Source organism: Stylophora pistillata, chromosome 3 (genome assembly GCF_964205215.1).
Source record: "Stylophora pistillata chromosome 3, jaStyPist1.2, whole genome shotgun sequence".
NCBI lineage: Eukaryota > Metazoa > Cnidaria > Anthozoa > Scleractinia > Pocilloporidae > Stylophora > Stylophora pistillata.
In genome coordinates this window covers 16,968,525-16,987,080 of record NC_142521.1, presented here as the reverse complement: position 1 = coordinate 16,987,080, position 18,556 = coordinate 16,968,525, and the positions used below count along the sequence as shown (strand labels likewise).

General features: G+C 38.8%; 1 protein-coding gene across 1 annotated transcript; it reads right to left on the bottom strand.

Moving 5' to 3' along the window:
- Positions 1-850: 850 nt before the first annotated feature.
- Positions 851-18,389, bottom strand: LOC111326864 (uncharacterized). The gene is made up of 11 exons (XM_088753093.1): positions 17,810-18,389; positions 16,899-16,993; positions 16,110-16,200; positions 11,965-12,226; positions 9,889-11,055; positions 9,599-9,666; positions 8,737-8,815; positions 2,520-2,596; positions 2,140-2,181; positions 1,715-1,839; positions 851-1,401 (listed from the first exon to the last, which is right to left on the bottom strand). Exons 1-10 carry the CDS (start codon positions 17,903-17,905, stop codon positions 1,720-1,722), a joined length of 2,097 nt encoding a protein of 698 aa, XP_088609219.1. The 5' UTR covers positions 17,906-18,389; the 3' UTR covers positions 851-1,401; positions 1,715-1,719.
- Between the last annotated feature and the right edge of the window lie 167 nt (positions 18,390-18,556).

Below are 18,556 nucleotides of genomic sequence, written 5' to 3'. Positions count from 1 at the left end.
ATAGAATCATATGAGACTGATCGGGAAACTGTTTGAAGTGAACCGTTAACATAGTAACAAAATAGAATCAATTTTTGAAAACGATGTTGCGGTTACGGTGAACAGAGTTCATGTGTGAGGTAGAGGGGAGAGATTTCACTCGAGTTGAGTACATAGGTGACACTGGCGACAAAAAAATTACATATTCAACGACTCCTTTTTAAATTTAACAAATAGTCAGTTTCACATTCAATTCGCATCTTAAATAAATAAATCACATTGCCTCATACGCTGAGAAAGTTGACAGAGATAAGGAAAACCACAAATGCATAATGAAAACAAGCAAAAGAAGAAAAAAATTTTGTTCAACATAGGCGAGATGGCTAAAAATTATCATTTTTTTTAAAGTACTTGTCTGACAGAAAAAATAATAAAACGTTTAATAAAATACAAAATGATTGATTTTTTTCTCCTTTCGTTATCATCACCGATGAATCGACAAAGATGTTTGCAGAGATTAATATGGACATCGTTATTTTGTTGTTTTCGGAAGATGGTGCAGATAAAGCTCTAATCTTTTCTCCCTGTCAAAATTTAAGAATGTAATATAATTTTTTTTCCATTTTGATGTATCTGGACAAGTGTACGTGTATGACCATAATAAGGTATTACGGAACACCACGCACGACCCTATGACGCAAAATGTAAAGAAAGAGAAGAGAGCTGATTCTAGAGGTTTCCAAAGACAATAACGTCACCGATTCAGTTTATGAAGTAATAATAATTATTCACTTTACTATAGCCCACTGGATATGAGATCACAGAGAGATAACACTGAGATGAGTGGAAAACGACAAATGCAGAGACGAACTGGAGACCTGTCAACTCTTTCCCTGTCAAGGATAAGTTGAACAATTGTTTTATTTAAAAGCAACATTGTCGTTTCCCTTTTATATCAACTTTTTATTAGAGAGTTTTAAAGTTCCAGCTTGCAAGCTGAATTCATAACCAGAACTGAGTTCAATTATCGGTTGGGAGAGGTGATAAAGTTTAAACCCACAATTAAAAAATGAAATAATATATGATTTGACCGATCAATGATGATTAATGAGATGACCCTTGGATGTAAAGTGTTATTAAGAGAGTGGTGATTTGTTTTCTCTTTTTGGTGCAGTGGGTCATCAAAATGTAAAGAAAGTACTTAGGCGCGGTAAATCCAAAGGAAAATAATCGCGGATCCAAGTTGAGTAATGATGTCCTTGGTAGTGATTCCTGATAACAAGTAAATCACTGTGGCGTTCTTATTTTTGCATGACGATCATGGAATTCACCTCTATCCAGGCTAAGGTTCACCAAACCATCTTTTCAAGTGGAACACCTCGTCGGGTCCATGTACTTGTATAAATAATGAGGGGAAAAAAACTGAAAAACAAAATTCAACATAATGTGACGCTCTAAATCACTTCTTCGTTGAATTGCGTTGAATTATTCAATTGCTGACAAAATTTGAAAGAATCTGATCCTCAGAACGTTTTGGACTCAAACATAGCTTTCATTATTTTTTTTAACAAGGATTTTTCACGAGCTTCAAAAACACTTTGCTTATGAAAGCAGTCAGTATAGTTATAGTCTATACCAAGTTGGTGTTCGTTAACCTTTCCAGATGCTGTAATCAAGGTTTCATTCTGATTCTCCAATACGATAAAAAAGACCTAAAAAAAATATTGTGACATACCTTTCCTAATAGGCATCTGAGAACCAATTAAAGTTCCTACGAGGTTTTTTCCTCTTTGAACCAATGCTTTTCAACATACTCTCGACAAAGTCAGCATCTTTTTGCTTTGTGGCATTTGAACTGAGCTAAAAAATATAAGAGAACGAAAGGGACTGCGATACTGGTGCAATGCTCTACCAACTGAGCTAACAAGCCGACTGGGAGCTGGTCATTAAGTCGGTTTAAAGGTTGCAATCGAACATTTTAATCAACAATAACCAAACAAACAACTTGATTCGTGACAATCAATTGGTAAAGGCTAAGTTTGACACAACAAACTAAAATTGCTTAAGGACATCCGGTAAAGAACCATTCTACCTTCAGCCACTATAAATACTGAGCTTATTTCATTTATGCACGCAACTCTATTTTTAAATTTAAAATACCTCGCCCTCTTGATGGAGTGGTTTGCCCTTTTCGACTGGAATCTACATAACAAAATAATCAATAAATCAATAAAATTTAAAAAGGTCAAATTTAAAATGAAGCTATTTCTTTAATCATGTATAAGATTCGACTTGGTGGCAGGTCTTTTAGTACAACGAAACATGTTATGGAGCGAACACGGTAATTATCGTCTGATGATAACATATGGACATTGCTAAGTTACAATTTAATTATGATCTGAAGTTTTTCTGTTTTATTTATCAATGCTTGTGACTCAAATTGTTAAAGCTAAAAATTAAATTCTAGGGTAGTTCGAACATCTGAGTCTAAGTTCGTGTTGGTCAAGGAAAAAAAGAACAATAAAACAGTACAAACTTACTTGAAAAGATGGAAGGGAGTCAAACGCCGGAGTTCTTAACGTGTGAAGTTCTTCTTCTTCAGACGACTTGTTACCCTCTGTAAAAATAGTATATCAAGCTATCAGTTTAATATATTTTCACATCAAAGCCTACAGACTATCTCCGCGTGGTTTATATACGTCCTTCCGTTCAAATGGAGAGGGGCGAAGGCATGGAACCCTTTTCCCTCGGACCTTACCCTTTTTCTAATATTTAATTACCGTTTTCTGGCAACTATGCCTTAGTGTTTTCTTTGCTCAATGATTTTAAAATCGATTGCTTCACTTACCGCTCGCTAAATCCAAAGAATAAATCAAAGCCCAAACACAAGTGTTATTCCTCTTTTAGCTCAAATAGCCAAATAATCGTTATGTGCAAACAACTGAAGCTCAAACAACAGCTGCGCATTATTGTTCAATATGGCCCGTTTTGCTATTTAAACCATGATGATGAATTACAATGAATACTTCTTAAAAAGATTGTGATGAAATTTTGTGGGCCGAGGCCAGGAACGTGTTCGATAATTGAGTCAGTTTGCTAGACATAACGTCTCGTATTCACGTTCGACGCACTAAAAACTACTATAAAACGAATACAAGAATTGTAAAAACGTGTAAAATGGTATATAAAAAGTCACTAGTAAAAAAGTAGCGGAATTCCAAATCGATTTCGATCAATTACGATCCTCATCAGTAGTACTCCGCCATGTTCAAAATACTCATAAATAATTGTTCGTATAAGTGACTCTGAAATGTCCACACTTCTTCCAGGCTTCATGTAAGCGGTCATGATGTATCAATCACAGCTCGTGGGATTTGAAAAAAGTTCCATTCGTTCTTGGAGTTCTTAAGCGAGTCTTCGTTCACATTATTTATCCTCACTCCTTCAGTTATTTGTCTCAGCATCGCGTCATTGTGATAAACCCCCGTCACATCCATTCGGAACTGCTTTACCTCTCTATTGTGTTTCTCTTTACAGTGTTTCCACAATGCAGATCGTTCTTCTTTATTGTTAAGTGATTTCGTATGCTCTTTCCCTCTGGTATACGCGCTCCTGGCTGTTTCCCCTACGTATACGCTGTTGCACTGGATACACTTAATCTCATACGTCACACTTTCTCTATCACACGGTCCTTTTCCACCTGTGCTACACACTGGGCAGTCTTCTCGTCCACACTGTCGCGGTTTAAATGGGTCGGACTTTTGGAGTAGTCGTTTAATGGCGATTCCGGCTTTCTCCACCACTTTAATATTGAAACCTTGCTGCTTTATTTCTTTCTGGTATTCCTTCCGTAACCGTGAGTTGGGCGTAGCTGGTACAAATATTACTGATTCATTCCCGCCGCGTTTGTACCAGTTGGATTTCCTTTCGCTCTTTTCCTTTTCTCGTTCCACCTTTCTCCACTCCTTGGGTCGATGTAACGGTCTTTCTCCTTTTTGCTCAGCTCTTTGTCTCGCTCTAAAAGCTTTGAGGGCCGAATCTACAACCTCATATCTGAATTTCTTGCTGTACCCCGAGTATTGCATTCTCAGGACCATCTCGTTAACATTCTCTACTACTCGTTCCCATGGTAACAATCTGCTACAGTTAAGTAAGACCCGAAGGACTTCTTGGGTCAGGACTGTTCTCTTTGTACTCCAGCTTACGGCAGACCTAGCATGTATGACTGTCTTAGAAGCCATGCTCTTGGAATAAAACTCATACATGATCACTGAGGCTGAGGCTTTCTCGTCCTGCCTGTCTGTCTCTTCCCCTTTTGTTTCCATCCACACCTTCAAGTCAAGGATAGGTAGCTTTCCGTCCTGGTGTTTAGAGGGGTAATCTATTTCGAGTTGTATTGACGGGTGTATGTCGTTTCCTATCTGTTTTATCAATGTCATAGTCCTCTCATCGTCACTGATTCCTTGATCCTCAGCTACGGATCTCTCATCCATGTGAGTTTTTCCATCCTTGTACCTCATCCCAACTGGTGTTGCTTGCACAGCCATGTTGATGTCATCCACGTATCGTTTGTTCATTTTCATAACGATGGCCAATTCCTTCAGCCTTGTTGCAAATTTTTCATCCCACCAAATCATGAAAATCTGGGCTAGTACCCCGGTTAATTTAAGGCCAATTGGACCACCTCTTATTTGCTTTCTGATCTCGTTATCAAATGTGAAAACATGATTTTTCATAATCACTGTCAATACGACTCTTAATGCCTCTTTCAACATAATACGTTTCGCACGTTCATCTGGCTGTGTGACTGGTGGGTTCCACGATTTAAATCTTTTCTCTTTCTGCTCCTCACTCCCACTTGCAGTGATCGTGGGTGGTCTCCCTCTATTCGTCTTTCTCGTTGGACATACATTTGTAATCCCCATCCTAGTTAGCACTTCCGGTGATGTCGTTAATGCCAGGTACAGACCCAACTCCTGACTGTTGATACTTCGGATACAGATGTTACTCTCGTAGAAAACCTCACACACCTTATCGATTGTGAACTCAATATCAAGACTAGGAATTTTTTTTTACTAGTGACTTTTTATATACCATTTTACACGTTTTTACAATTCTTGTATTCGTTTTATAGTAGTTTTTAGTGCGTCGAACGTGAATACGAGACGTTATGTCTAGCAAACTGACTCAATTATCGAACACGTTCCTGGCCTCGGCCCACAAAATTTCATCACAATGTACCAAACCTGAAAAGGTTTTAGAGGCTATGAAACGCACCGTGAAGCAAACTATAAAGCTGGTCCACGTAAGATATGTTGTTGATCTCCTACAAGAACTGACAAGGAGAAAGATTGGAACAAACTCCGTGGAAAATGGATGTAAAGATTTGTGTAAAGATTTACCACCGAGAAGGAAAAATGCCTTGGTACATAAAATGATGAAATGGAAGCTGAGCGATTCCAGGAGATGTTTACAGAGAGAACAGTACAATAATACGAAAGAGTGGAGGAAGTGTAAAGCGGTTTTAACTAACAACGGTGTTGTGCAGCAATTTGAAGAAATATGGAACGTAGAGCGAAGAAGAGTGGTGGAGAGTTTGAAAGTGAAAAGGAAAAGGAAAATTGCTTTTTTGAGGGAAAAATATGGACGGAGTAGAGAAATACCTGATCAAATTGAAGGGATTACAATAGCGGATAGTGACCTGCCGGTTACATTTAACTCTGAACCTAGGTGTTATGGAGGGTGTTCTACTGATGAGAAGGAAAAGAAAATATTGAGTTTACCACCAAAATTTGCTGTATACGACAAGGTGAACACTGTTGAGTGTGAGGCGGAGATCGAGAAAGGGCTAGCGGAGCTGAGATGGACAAAGAGGAAGCAATTCGAGGGTGACAAGAACCAACAGGACGAGAACAAAGAGCCTGAAGGAGAAACAAAAGGAAGTGTGTACGATGTTAAGAGTAACACATTTGATTTCAGCAATATGAGGGCAACAGATCTCCCCTTCAACAAGAGAGTGCATCTACCTGAACCTCTTGACGAAAGGTCGGAAATTGCTATGCAAAACCTGAAAGTAAAATTAAATCAAATAACAGAAAAATACGTGAAAGATGAAAAGGTTTGCAAATGGAGCAACCTAGAGAAGAACGAAAAGGAAGGCTTGGTTTCAATGAAAGAGAAAGTTCAGAGTCAGGAGAGTGTGGTGTTTCAAACAGACAAGTCAGGTCGCCTCTCCGTAGACAGCATGGGGAACTACAGAGTAGCTTCTCAACCGCACGTTGTCGATAGCGTCTTAATTACCAAAGATGAACATAACCGGTTACAACAGCTCATAAATGCACATTCGACGTCTTGGGTGCGCATTTTAAATGCAGGGAGCGAGACCAATAACGAGACTAGAGTAAAGAACAATATGTTAAATAGTGATAGCCAAGTAGCACCGCTATATACCCTACGTAAGGACCATAAAGAGTACAGTGATGAGTACAAGGGCCCCCCCGTTAGACCGGTATGCGGGGCAGTGGTAGGTTACAACTGCAAGCTCTCTCACCTGGTGAGCGTTGTACTTACAGAGGTATGGAAATCGAGAGAGAATAGCGCCATATGCACGAGCACGGAAGACATGATCGCGGAAATGAACAGAGTTAATCAGGACCAGGATAACGACAACTTAATAATTGGCTCCACCGACGTGATTGCTTTATATCCTAGTCTTGATATTGAGTTCACAATCGATAAGGTGTGTGAGGTTTTCTACGAGAGTAACATCTGTATCCGAAGTATCAACAGTCAGGAGTTGGGTCTGTACCTGGCATTAACGACATCACCGGAAGTGCTAACTAGGATGGGGATTACAAATGTATGTCCAACGAGAAAGACGAATAGAGGGAGACCACCCACGATCACTGCAAGTGGGAGTGAGGAGCAGAAAGAGAAAAGATTTAAATCGTGGAACCCACCAGTCACACAGCCAGATGAACGTGCGAAACGTATTATGTTGAAAGAGGCATTAAGAGTCGTATTGACAGTGATTATGAAAAATCATGTTTTCACATTTGATAACGAGATCAGAAAGCAAATAAGAGGTGGTCCAATTGGCCTTAAATTAACCGGGGTACTGGCCCAGATTTTCATGATTTGGTGGGATAAAAATTTGCAACAAGGCTGAAGGAATTGGCCATCGTTATGAAAATGAACAAACGATACGTGGATGACATCAACATGGCTGTGCAAGCAACACCAGTTGGGATGAGGTACAAGGATGGAAAAACTCACATGGATGAGAGATCCGTAGCTGAGGATCAAGGAATCAGTGACGATGAGAGGACTATGACATTGATAAAACAGATAGGAAACGACATACACCCGTCAATACAACTCGAAATAGATTACCCCTCTAAACACCAGGACGGAAAGCTACCTATCCTTGACTTGAAGGTGTGGATGGAAACAAAAGGGGAAGAGACAGACAGGCAGGACGAGAAAGCCTCAGCCTCAGTGATCATGTATGAGTTTTATTCCAAGAGCATGGCTTCTAAGACAGTCATACATGCTAGGTCTGCCGTAAGCTGGAGTACAAAGAGAACAGTCCTGACCCAAGAAGTCCTTCGGGTCTTACTTAACTGTAGCAGATTGTTACCATGGGAACGAGTAGTAGAGAATGTTAACGAGATGGTCCTGAGAATGCAATACTCGGGGTACAGCAAGAAATTCAGATATGAGGTTGTAGATTCGGCCCTCAAAGCTTTTAGAGCGAGACAAAGAGCTGAGCAAAAAGGAGAAAGACCGTTACATCGACCCAAGGAGTGGAGAAAGGTGGAACGAGAAAAGGAAAAGAGCGAAAGGAAATCCAACTGGTACAAACGCGGCGGGAATGAATCAGTAATATTTGTACCAGCTACGCCCAACTCACGGTTACGGAAGGAATACCAGAAAGAAATAAAGCAGCAAGGTTTCAATATTAAAGTGGTGGAGAAAGCCGGAATCGCCATTAAACGACTACTCCAAAAGTCCGACCCATTTAAACCGCGACAGTGTGGACGAGAAGACTGCCCAGTGTGTAGCACAGGTGGAAAAGGACCGTGTGATAGAGAAAGTGTGACGTATGAGATTAAGTGTATCCAGTGCAACAGCGTATACGTAGGGGAAACAGCCAGGAGCGCGTATACCAGAGGGAAAGAGCATACGAAATCACTTAACAATAAAGAAGAACGATCTGCATTGTGGAAACACTGTAAAGAGAAACACAATAGAGAGGTAAAGCAGTTCCGAATGGATGTGACGGGGGTTTATCACAATGACGCGATGCTGAGACAAATAACTGAAGGAGTGAGGATAAATAATGTGAACGAAGACTCGCTTAAGAACTCCAAGAACGAATGGAACTTTTTTCAAATCCCACGAGCTGTGATTGATACATCATGACCGCTTACATGAAGCCTGGAAGAAGTGTGGACATTTCAGAGTCACTTATACGAACAATTATTTATGAGTATTTTGAACATGGCGGAGTACTACTGATGAGGATCGTAATTGATCGAAATCGATTTGGAATTCCGCTACTTTTTTACTAGTGACTTTTTATATACCATTTTACACGTTTTTACAATTCTTGTATTCGTTTTATAGTAGTTTTTAGTGCGTCGAACGTGAATACGAGACGTTATGTCTAGCAAACTGACTCAATTCTTAAAAAGAGCTGCTATGAAAATTTCAAACTGGCATCAAAGCTTAAGATTAGCCTTATTATCAGCCTACCTGTTGATCCTGACGTGTCAAGAACCAAAGGATCCTGTTGTGAGTACAGGGAAGTAGGTTTGACCAGAGAAGTAGTAAACTATCAAATCACAAAGACAAACGATCAAAAAAATAATCAGTTAATAAGAAATATCCCATAAAAGCAGCTGACTTAGCCATCACGAGGACCATGGGTTCATCAGATTAAGTGACTTTGTAATGTTTCACTCGATAAATATGGTTTACTTACTTTCTAACTTAATTACGAGCCCCTTATGGCTAAGTGGTGGAGGTCATTCGTTCGAGTGGAATCCTGGTGGATGCACTCGTTTCCCCGACCATTTTTTTTTTGTATATTTATTCATTTTCTGTGGGCTTGTGTCACCCATCGACAAACGGGAACTAACTAACGAACTGAAAACCAAATACCATCCTACTCTCTTCATTCTTAACAAAACGCAACGTCATTTCGAGCTTTAAATCCTTACAATATGCAGAGTATTTGTCACACGAACATACAATCTTGTGAATAGTCATGTTCTACTTCAACTAAACGACGCACAAATGACGCCTTGCCTTCGTCTTGCAATCCTTGCCTCTCATTCCACTTTATACTGCTTGTGAGGAAAGGGAGGAGCGCAATCATTTTCAAAACGTCGCTACCTTGATTATTCGTGATACACATGCTAATATAAGGTAAGGACCATTTGCGTGTGATTTTTGAAATGACCACAAGGACTTCTGGACCAGATTATGGCTTGTTCGTTTGAGGTAGAGTGAGCGAGGTATAAAAAAGAGAGGCGTTAAAAGAGAGGTAAATGCTTCGACATTAGGAGTGTTTCAGAGAGCGTCAAAACTAAATGCTAGTTGTTCAATGACTTACAGAGTTGTCGTTTTGCTGACTTTGAGAGGTACCAGCCTGACTACGTTTAACTGAGAATAATGTGCTATCTGAAAAGGAATAATATATAACAAGCATGTAATACTATCGTCCTCTAGTTTGGGTTGCGAAAGAGATCCCGCTACAACGCAGCCTTTGATTTGGCTGAAAATTTACAATTAGCATTGCAGCGTCAAGAAATGTAGCCACGCTCTTGTTTAATTGTCCCTTTTACTCATCTGTTTGCCTTTCTTTCGTTCAGATGTCTACTTATCAATTTTTTTCATACTTACTTGGACTAACAGGAGTGCCACCATAAAAGACGTCTTTGTCTCGCTTATTTCCATATAATAAGCATGTCTTGCGTGAATGATCTTGAGTCTCAGAATGTCTCCTTTTTATTGACTGGCGTTTGTTAATTTCAATTAAATCAGCACTAAATTCTTGTGTAAATGGTTGAGATAAACTCCAAGTGTTTTGAGAGTACAAAATATCAAATTCAACATTGGTGTTTATCCGGATGGGCTGCTTGCCAGTCAAAGTATTGCTGACAGAGTTTCTCCACGAGGGCGAAATGGTGAATTCGTGAGAGTTTGTGCTACCTACAGTATTCTTTTGGCCTCCCAAATTTAGAGACACATTCTGAGGTTTTATCTTAGTGTAACACTCTGGAGTTGGAGAAAGAACATCTGATAACCCGGGTGGTGTGGTGACTTGATCAAAAGAAACGCTATTTTCAAAAAATTTCTCCAACTGCGACTCTGATAGCGAGCAGCCACGTTGGGATCGCCCTGGCGTTATCAGGAGAAGTTGTGGTGCTGGGTCGAACTCATGGCTATTTTGGCTCGAAGGCACAAAAGTTACATCCTCGTCCTCCTCGCCGGCAGCAGATCCCCCATGCAAAATGGAGTACGATTCTTCGCTGCTTTCCCTCGGCTGTGAACCTTCACTCCAAGACAAAAACAGCTCCTCAGGTATCAGCCCTTCCAAAGGTTGAGCGGTGACTACATGCGCATGAGTTTGAGAGGAAGGGACATAATTTGAGCTACTACCCACCGATGGTGCCCTTTCTTCTTCCTGTAGACAACACTCAGTTTTGTCGCTTCCCTTAGCTTTTTCTTCTTTTTCTATTATATTTGATTTTTCTACCACAGACTTAACCTGCTCATTAATTTCAACTTTATCAGTAGTATTGGAAATCTCATTTTCACGGATCACCGAAACAAGACCACATCCACTCATTTCACTCGAATCCTGTTTTCCAACCAACTGAACCCCTGTCCGCCCATCTCGTTCTGACTGAGAGGCCAGAATGTCTCTAGTTTCAAGTTTTGTTGTGTTGTCCTCAACAGCTTCGAGGGAGTCTGACAGTCTCGTGAATGATGATGATTCTTGACCACAGGAAAAAAGTTCGCTATCTATATGATAGGACTGAGGGGGGTAGTAACTTGCCTTCCATTCTAAATGAATTAACAATCAAATTATTACAAATTCTTTTAATCTTTATGCAAACTCTGGGGCGCTCTAGTCACATTAAACTTTGGTTAATAATCTTCAGTAAGCCGAATCACAATGACGTCTTCAACCGCTACAGTACCTTTCAGCACTAAGTACAGAACGCAACCTCGTTCCCAGGGTCTCTCGTCGGGAAGATGAGAGACCCCGGGAACGAGGTAGTACAGAACGTATATAGATAATTATCATTTGACCGTCTCGCAATAACGAGTCATACTACCAAAGGATATATATATATATATATATATATATATATATATATATATTTTAACTACCAGTGGTAATTGAAAATGAAGACTTCATCTGCTATAAAAGTGCTCGATGGTAAGACCAGTTGCCTGGTGATTGCTTCATTAGAAGCATGAAACTCCGAGTAGTATTTAAATGTTTTTGAACTAGTCCGACTCCAGAAACTCATCTTTATATATATATATATCGCAAGTCGTTAATGGAACTCTCAGGCAGACAAAGGTGCACCGCGCCAGGAGGATCAATAAAGATTCGTAGTCCAAACCTCACAGCAAACACGAACGTAGAAAGTTCAAAAATTGCGAGGATGGACAACTTCTGACTTCAAAAATATAAAAAATTTCAATAAAAAACGTTTCGATCAGAGACCTTCTTCAGTTATTTACAACTTTTGAACTAAAAAAAGAGCATTAAAAAAGATCGAAGTGCTAATGATTATGTAATTACAGATATATATATATATTGTGAGACAAACGATCAAACGTTCATTAATCTATTCAAAGATTTACAAAACAACATCTTCTTTAAGCTTCTTTAACAAAACGTATTTACATGCTACAAGGTACAATTTGCCATAAGCATTAACGATGTGTGTAGTAATTTACCTGGAATCTCTGCTAGTTTCTTTTCCATTTCATCTGGAACAAAGACCTTTTCATGGCTCCTCAGCAGAGTCTTGTGTAATTCTTGACAAGAACGTCCATTGTCTAGGAGAGTTCTAAGCTGTGTATCCCACCAGAGCGCCCTCAATCTCTGCTGTAGCGGAGGATACGTTGAAGCGTCTATAATATTTCCCCCAAACTGAGTGTTACCTTCTCCTCCAGCAAACTTAAAGTGGTGAATGTCGATAAAAAATTCAGCATCACCCTGAAAGTAAAGCCCAGGGGAAAACAAATCAATAGACTAAATTTAGTCTAAGGGCCACTTTACTCGTGCTTCGGTCGATTTGTATCCATTATCATTTCCGGTATACGCTAGCTAGTGGTTTGCCTAGAGATTTGCCCATGTCAGGCCTCGACACTAACTTTTCAACTTACTAGCTAAGTGCCTTGTGACAACTTAGGTGTTACGACAATTGCAGTTTGTTTAATAGCCAAACTGGTGAGTGGAAATAAAAAACCACTGACCAAAACTGAATTTCTTCTGGGCTATAGTTAGTTGGCTACCGTTAGTGTCGAGCCCTGCATGTACGCTTTCTTACAGACTTGAAAACAGAAACTATGGGCAACAACAGTTGAGAAAGTCTTGTATAGAGGAAGGCGATCATCAACCTTTTTATGCAGGTCAACTTTCGTCAAAGAAAAGGGTTACTTTAGAGGAGCCACTGACTTGGCCGGCTTGAATACTTATATCTTGCAAACGCTTTTAAACAACTCACTGCTGAAGCGTTACTTTTAATCGTATTCAGTTTCATTAGAAATAGATGCCAACCAAAGATAATGTAAAAAGGCCCTAAAGTTAATATGACAAGTACATGTGTACCCTGACATTTTACATGAAGATCTTCGCGCAGTGTAATATAGTTAGTAATGAGGGGTTTACGGTCAAGTCGCCCGAAAGTCATCTCGCCCGAAGTCATGTCGCCCGAAACCAGAGTCATGTTGCCCGAAATCCACAGCCATGTCACCCGAAATCCTATGTCATGTTGCCTGAAATTTTATCGAGTGTTTAAACTTGAAGAAAAGTAACATCTTAAGTAAATGGCAAGGAATAAACTCGTAACTGAAATGTTGACTCGTGAAACTCAGGTTGTTCGTTTCGCTGTTGTTTGATATCACGGAGATAGTAATCCTAAAAATAAAACACGAAAATGGAAAAAAAAAATGGTAATATCAGTTACAGTATGGTTCTCACTGTTGTTGTTTTTTTCTGCGGAAGCATTCTGTTTCGAACGAAAGTTCACATCACTACGGTTGGAACATTGGAAAACGCCGCCATCTTGAATACAGCACGTGCTCAATAATCATCACGTGGTTGCCAAGTTTAAGTTTAGTTTAAGTTTAATTCATTCGCCACAGGAATGGGAGGAGAAAGGAACAGAACTTTCGTTCCAATTGACACCTAATCCCTTTTTTACCCCCCATCCCATCCTGGGGAGGACATCCATCACACAGTAATCTCGTGTGTGGGAAATTAACGTCTCCTACCCCAACCCTGCAGGAGACGGGACCTCCATTTATCGTCCCTATCCGAGAAGACTAGAAAGTCTAACCATTTGCAGATATTTTTAAAAAGGCAGCACTTTCTTCTCAGTTAATTAAAGACCCTGAGTGTTGGTCCGGCCGGATTTGAACTCACGACCTCCCGCACAACAGTCCGGCGCTCTACCAATTGAGCTAACCGGGAGCCAAGCAAGATTATGACGTTGCGGTAATTTCAAACCAAGAGCACTTGATGTATTTTTCTGATATGTGTGAAAAATTCTGATAACTGAAAGTGTTCCGCTTATAATTACTAGAATCTGTGCTGTAGAATGATCAGTTTAGTTCATAGCAACGAACAACGCTCAAATGAACAGCGATATTTGAGTCTTTCTTTAACTTCTTATTTGCATAGGTTAGCGGACGAAAAAGTTTACGAGTCAAAATTTTACGAGGTTATTCCTTGCATTTTACTTAAGATATTACTTTTCTTTACTGAAAATTTTACTGACAGTGTTCCGCTTATAATTACTAGAATCTGTACTGTAGAATGAGCAGTTTAGTTCAGAGCAACGAACAACGCTGAAATGAACAGCGATATTTGAGTCTCCTGCAGGTTAGCGGACCAAAACAGTCTACGAGTCAACATTTTACGAGTTTATTCCTTACGATTTACTTAAGAAGTTACTTTTCTTCAAGTTTAAACACTCGATGAAAGTTCGGGCGACATGACTCAAAATATCGGGCTCATCCTCGGTGTAAAAACCTGTGAAGCTCACGAGTGACGTAAAACAAAGACAACAAAACATTATAAACAATAGCGTAAAGCAAAACAATACCTCATGAAACAAAGAAAACCTCGTCAGGTTTATACACCGAGGATGACCCAAATATCGGGCAACATGACTATGAGTTTCGGGCAACATGACTCTGGTTCCGGGCGACATGACTTCGGGCGAGATGACTTTCGGGCGACTTGACCGGTTACCAAAATGAACAAGCAAATAGGAATTAGTGGAGCTCATTCAAGCTTGTACTCATACAAGTGAAAGAAAGTTAAAAGAATGAGGCACGTGTAAAGACAAGACTGTATTATAACCACTGGTATAATCATTTATCATTAGAAGCTAGTATAATTTTTCATCATTAAATTGATTATATATTATTTAACCACTTAATAACATTATGATGGCACTCATTGTAAGCTATCTCCTACTAAATACAACATTGATTTTGCAATGTTTTAAAAAAGTGGATACGACACCATCAGACTTTTCCACCAACAAGAAAAAGGGAACACAAAGCAAATCTGCAGTCATTGTATCTCAAGGAAAGTCAAAAACTGAAATTTGAGATTAAGCTGGCAAAGTTCTGGGCTTTTGGAGGTTATGTGCCGATTGTGACATGGATGCAAGGGATAACAATCAAATTAATGTAACAGTAGTAATTGGGGATTGATGACCAAGGTTTAGTTTAAAATGATTGTCCCATGATACTCTGAAATCAAACATCAAATTTCTGATTACGATGACCCCTATGATACTTGGAAAAATTGCTGGGGTTATGCATGTAAAATTCCTAATTCAAGACCTTAGTTTTGTCAGGAGCATGATTAAAAAAAAAAACGTGACACACTTTGTAAAATGTAGGTGAGATAAAGGGCCCACTTGTTCAAAGGACAAATAATGCTATCCAATGATAGGTAAATAATTATTCTGTGGATAGAGTTATCCACCCTTTGAACAACAAGGGCCAGGTGTATATGAACAAGATGTACATGGGCGCTGTAATATAAAAGGAAATAGTGACTACAATAATATTGACCTGATCAACATTTAACTACACTGTACTAGTAGCAAATATATATATATTTATTTCAAATGTATAGAAGCAGAAATGTGATGGTCAAGAGGCCAACTCCAATGTAGCTTTGTTGGTTTATTTGCTGGATGTTTCGACTGTCTCAGTCTTCCTCAGGAGCATACTCATTCATGAGTATGCTCCTGAGGAAGATGTATGTATGCTCATTTATGAGCATCCTGTCTCATAAATGAGTATGCTCCTGAAGAAGACTGAGACGGTCGAAACATTGAGCTAATAAACCAACAAAGCTACATTGGAGTTGGCCTCTTGACCATCACGTTTCTGCTTCTATTTACGTTATTTCAAGAGCCCACGATCACTTCAGTGATCCTCCAAGCAGCACGTTTGAGACTGATCAGCATTGTTTGTGGTACCCCTTACAAGTTTCTACTTATATAATGTTACATATATATGTATAATATATATATATATATTATTAATATATTAATATTAATATATATATATATATATATATTATATACTTATTATATATATAATATATATATATATATATATATATATATATATATATATATATAAGAACTGAATTAGTTTTAAAAATTTATTAGTTCTACACATTATGTTCAATGTTACACTTAATTAGTACTTAAGGGTATGATAGCCTGAAATCAATAGAAGGTAATGAGGGTCCTAGCTTTCCTATACCTGGAACACTTTCAACTTTTAGAAGATTACCCTACATTAAATATTCAATTAATTATGATTCAAAAAAGACCCCATCTTACCAACTCTTTTTCTGTAAAAACTTGCACAGAGTATTTCTTAATAAATATAAGTCCACCTTGGATGTCAGGTAGAGAAAGGCTAGAATTGTCCCTGTATCAGAAACAAAAAAAATGTAAATATTTACATCTACTTTTCTAAGTACCAAGAATGAAAGCTTAAGTTTATAAAAAGTATGGCAACAACAACAACAAAAAACTGTAAATGAAGGGAAGGTCATATCATTTATTCAGGCAGTAGTGTTATTAATACATAGCCATCAGTATCATCATATCTACAGAATATGTCACTGCATAATTTTTGGAAAAGATGTGCACAAAAGATGAGCATGAAAGGAAAGAGGGAAAAGATGACAACATGAAATTGCAAAGACATTTAACCAGGGGCTTCCCTCTAGTAGAATGCACTTACTGCAAGATCTAGAATGACATCTATATCTCTGCCTTATTATTGTGTTCACAGATCTCTTTCTCTATCCTTTGTGGAATGAAATCTTTCCTCTAGTAATTAAAAGTGTTTAGACTGGGAAGGGTACCTTTTTTCAGAGAAGTATTCTCAAGATTCATCCCCTCACCACCCATGGGAGTTCTACAAATCCGAACAAACATCACGTAAAGCTGTGTCTAGCAGCACCCAGTGGCCCCTGGCATCTTACTTCTGCTCTTGGGCAACTCAGGAATTTTAGTGTTTTCATAAAAAGCATATGCTGAGAACCTTGGAGTTCACAGTTTCAGAGCACTGGGTTCCTTTCAATTTTCCTGACAGCACAGCCTTGAATCTCTCATGCTCACCTTTGAAATTGCTCAATAGCTGGTGTTGAGAACAAAGCTTTCACAAAAAGTTTCTTGTCGCTGATAAATGCCACACTTTTGCAAGTTTCTTCAAGCTAAAATCATAACTCAAATACAGTTACTATCATTTGTCCTTAGGGTGATACAGAGGGTTTTCATTAAGACTGCTCCAACAGGAGCAGCTCTTTAATTAGCAATTAAGACATGTCAGGTTTATTTTCAACCTAACTGATCATTTTTTACTGGAGAAAAAGAGGGGTTGCTGCCTTCTCCAACCCCTGCCCCCTCTGTACCCCTTTCTCCAAACACCCCTACCAATCTTATATTTCTGAAGCCCTCACATTCATTCATTCATAGAACATTTTGAAAGGGTCAGTTCTGATAGGATTTTTTGTTTAAAGGGATCATTGCAAACATCAGCAACCGAAAAAGAAATCAAAGAACACAAATATGCATGAAATATTAACCCTTTTGCAACCAACATCTCAGTATGTTTGCCTTACAATTCCTATCATCTTAGTTCTGATAATTTGATGTTAAATTATTTCCCCTTTTCATATTTGATATTTTTTTCGTTATTTTCATTACTCGTCTCCTTGGCTGTGATTGTTTATATAAGGAGAAATTATTGATCGATCACTTCTAAGAGGAAACAGTTTGATCAAAATGCATTAATATTGTAAAATTCTCGTATAGAAACCAACTCGATCTGTACAAAGAATAAAATATTTAAAAAATTAGCCTAGAATGTTTTCTAAAGGCATGGAAAACCTTCTTACAATGTCTTTGGGCAAATTTTATAAATATGTAACGCGATTTGGCGCCATATTTACACTTGCAGTTTCAACCCCTATAAACTGCACAGATGCTTAAAATAAAGAGCATTTAGAGAAAAGGATTGCAATAAGTACCTTGATGACTTGCGCCCTGGCAATTTTGGGTAAATTGTTCGAATCTGTGCTCATCAAAGCTTTCTCGATCCATGGCTTCGCTATCCAGGACGCCATGACCAGATATGTGGCGTTACACTAGTGGCAAATGTTGGTGGCAAATAAAAGGGGGGAGGGGAGGTACAGTTTAACGATGGAGAATTGAATGGGTATTTGGTTTTACCAAGAGTACATGAGCTGCTCAAGCCCTCTTCGTTTTCATATAATGTCATCAAAATCCTGAAAGGAAAAAAAATAAACAAAAACAAATAAATAAAAAAGGGAAAGCAAGGATTTTCAACACGTCAAAAGAGTCTCATCTCTGACAGGAAAAAAGGTTCCGTCGCAATGGCGGTCGGGGACTGATGTTCACACACTGTTAAGGATACTCAAACGATTCATTCAGTCTAAGTGGAATTTGATTTGTTTGTTACCAATTACTTTAGTTACGGATGTGGTTACGTTGTTGTCTATTCTCGATTGGTTTGTAATCAGATATTTTAGCGTCCCCACGCGCATATAAAAGCCTCGTTTAGCGTCCCTTTAGCCAGTGTATAATTGTATTTCGCCTTGTCCATTCTATCTATTCGACTTGCCGTTTTTGGTTCTTAACCTTTGGCACAAGCGGGACCGATATGTGAGTAATTTTGCTAGTGTCCTCCTTTGATTAGTTTTCTTGTTTTGGGTAGAAGCACGCTAACGTACAGAGTCGTACAATAGTACAATTTA

Excerpts from the sequence above, each read along its gene's own strand:
- LOC111326864 (XM_088753093.1), bottom strand. The coding sequence starts at position 17,905 with ATGGCGTCCTGGATAGCGAAGCCATGGATCGAGAAAGCTTTGATGAGC. Across the intron at positions 12,227-16,109 it reads TTTTTACAGAAAAAGAGTTG|GGTGATGCTGAATTTTTTAT; the intron begins GTAAGATGGGGT and ends CTTTACTTTCAG. Across the intron at positions 1,840-2,139 it reads CACTCCATCAAGAGGGCGAG|CTCAGTTCAAATGCCACAAA; the intron begins GTATTTTAAATT and ends TATATTTTTTAG.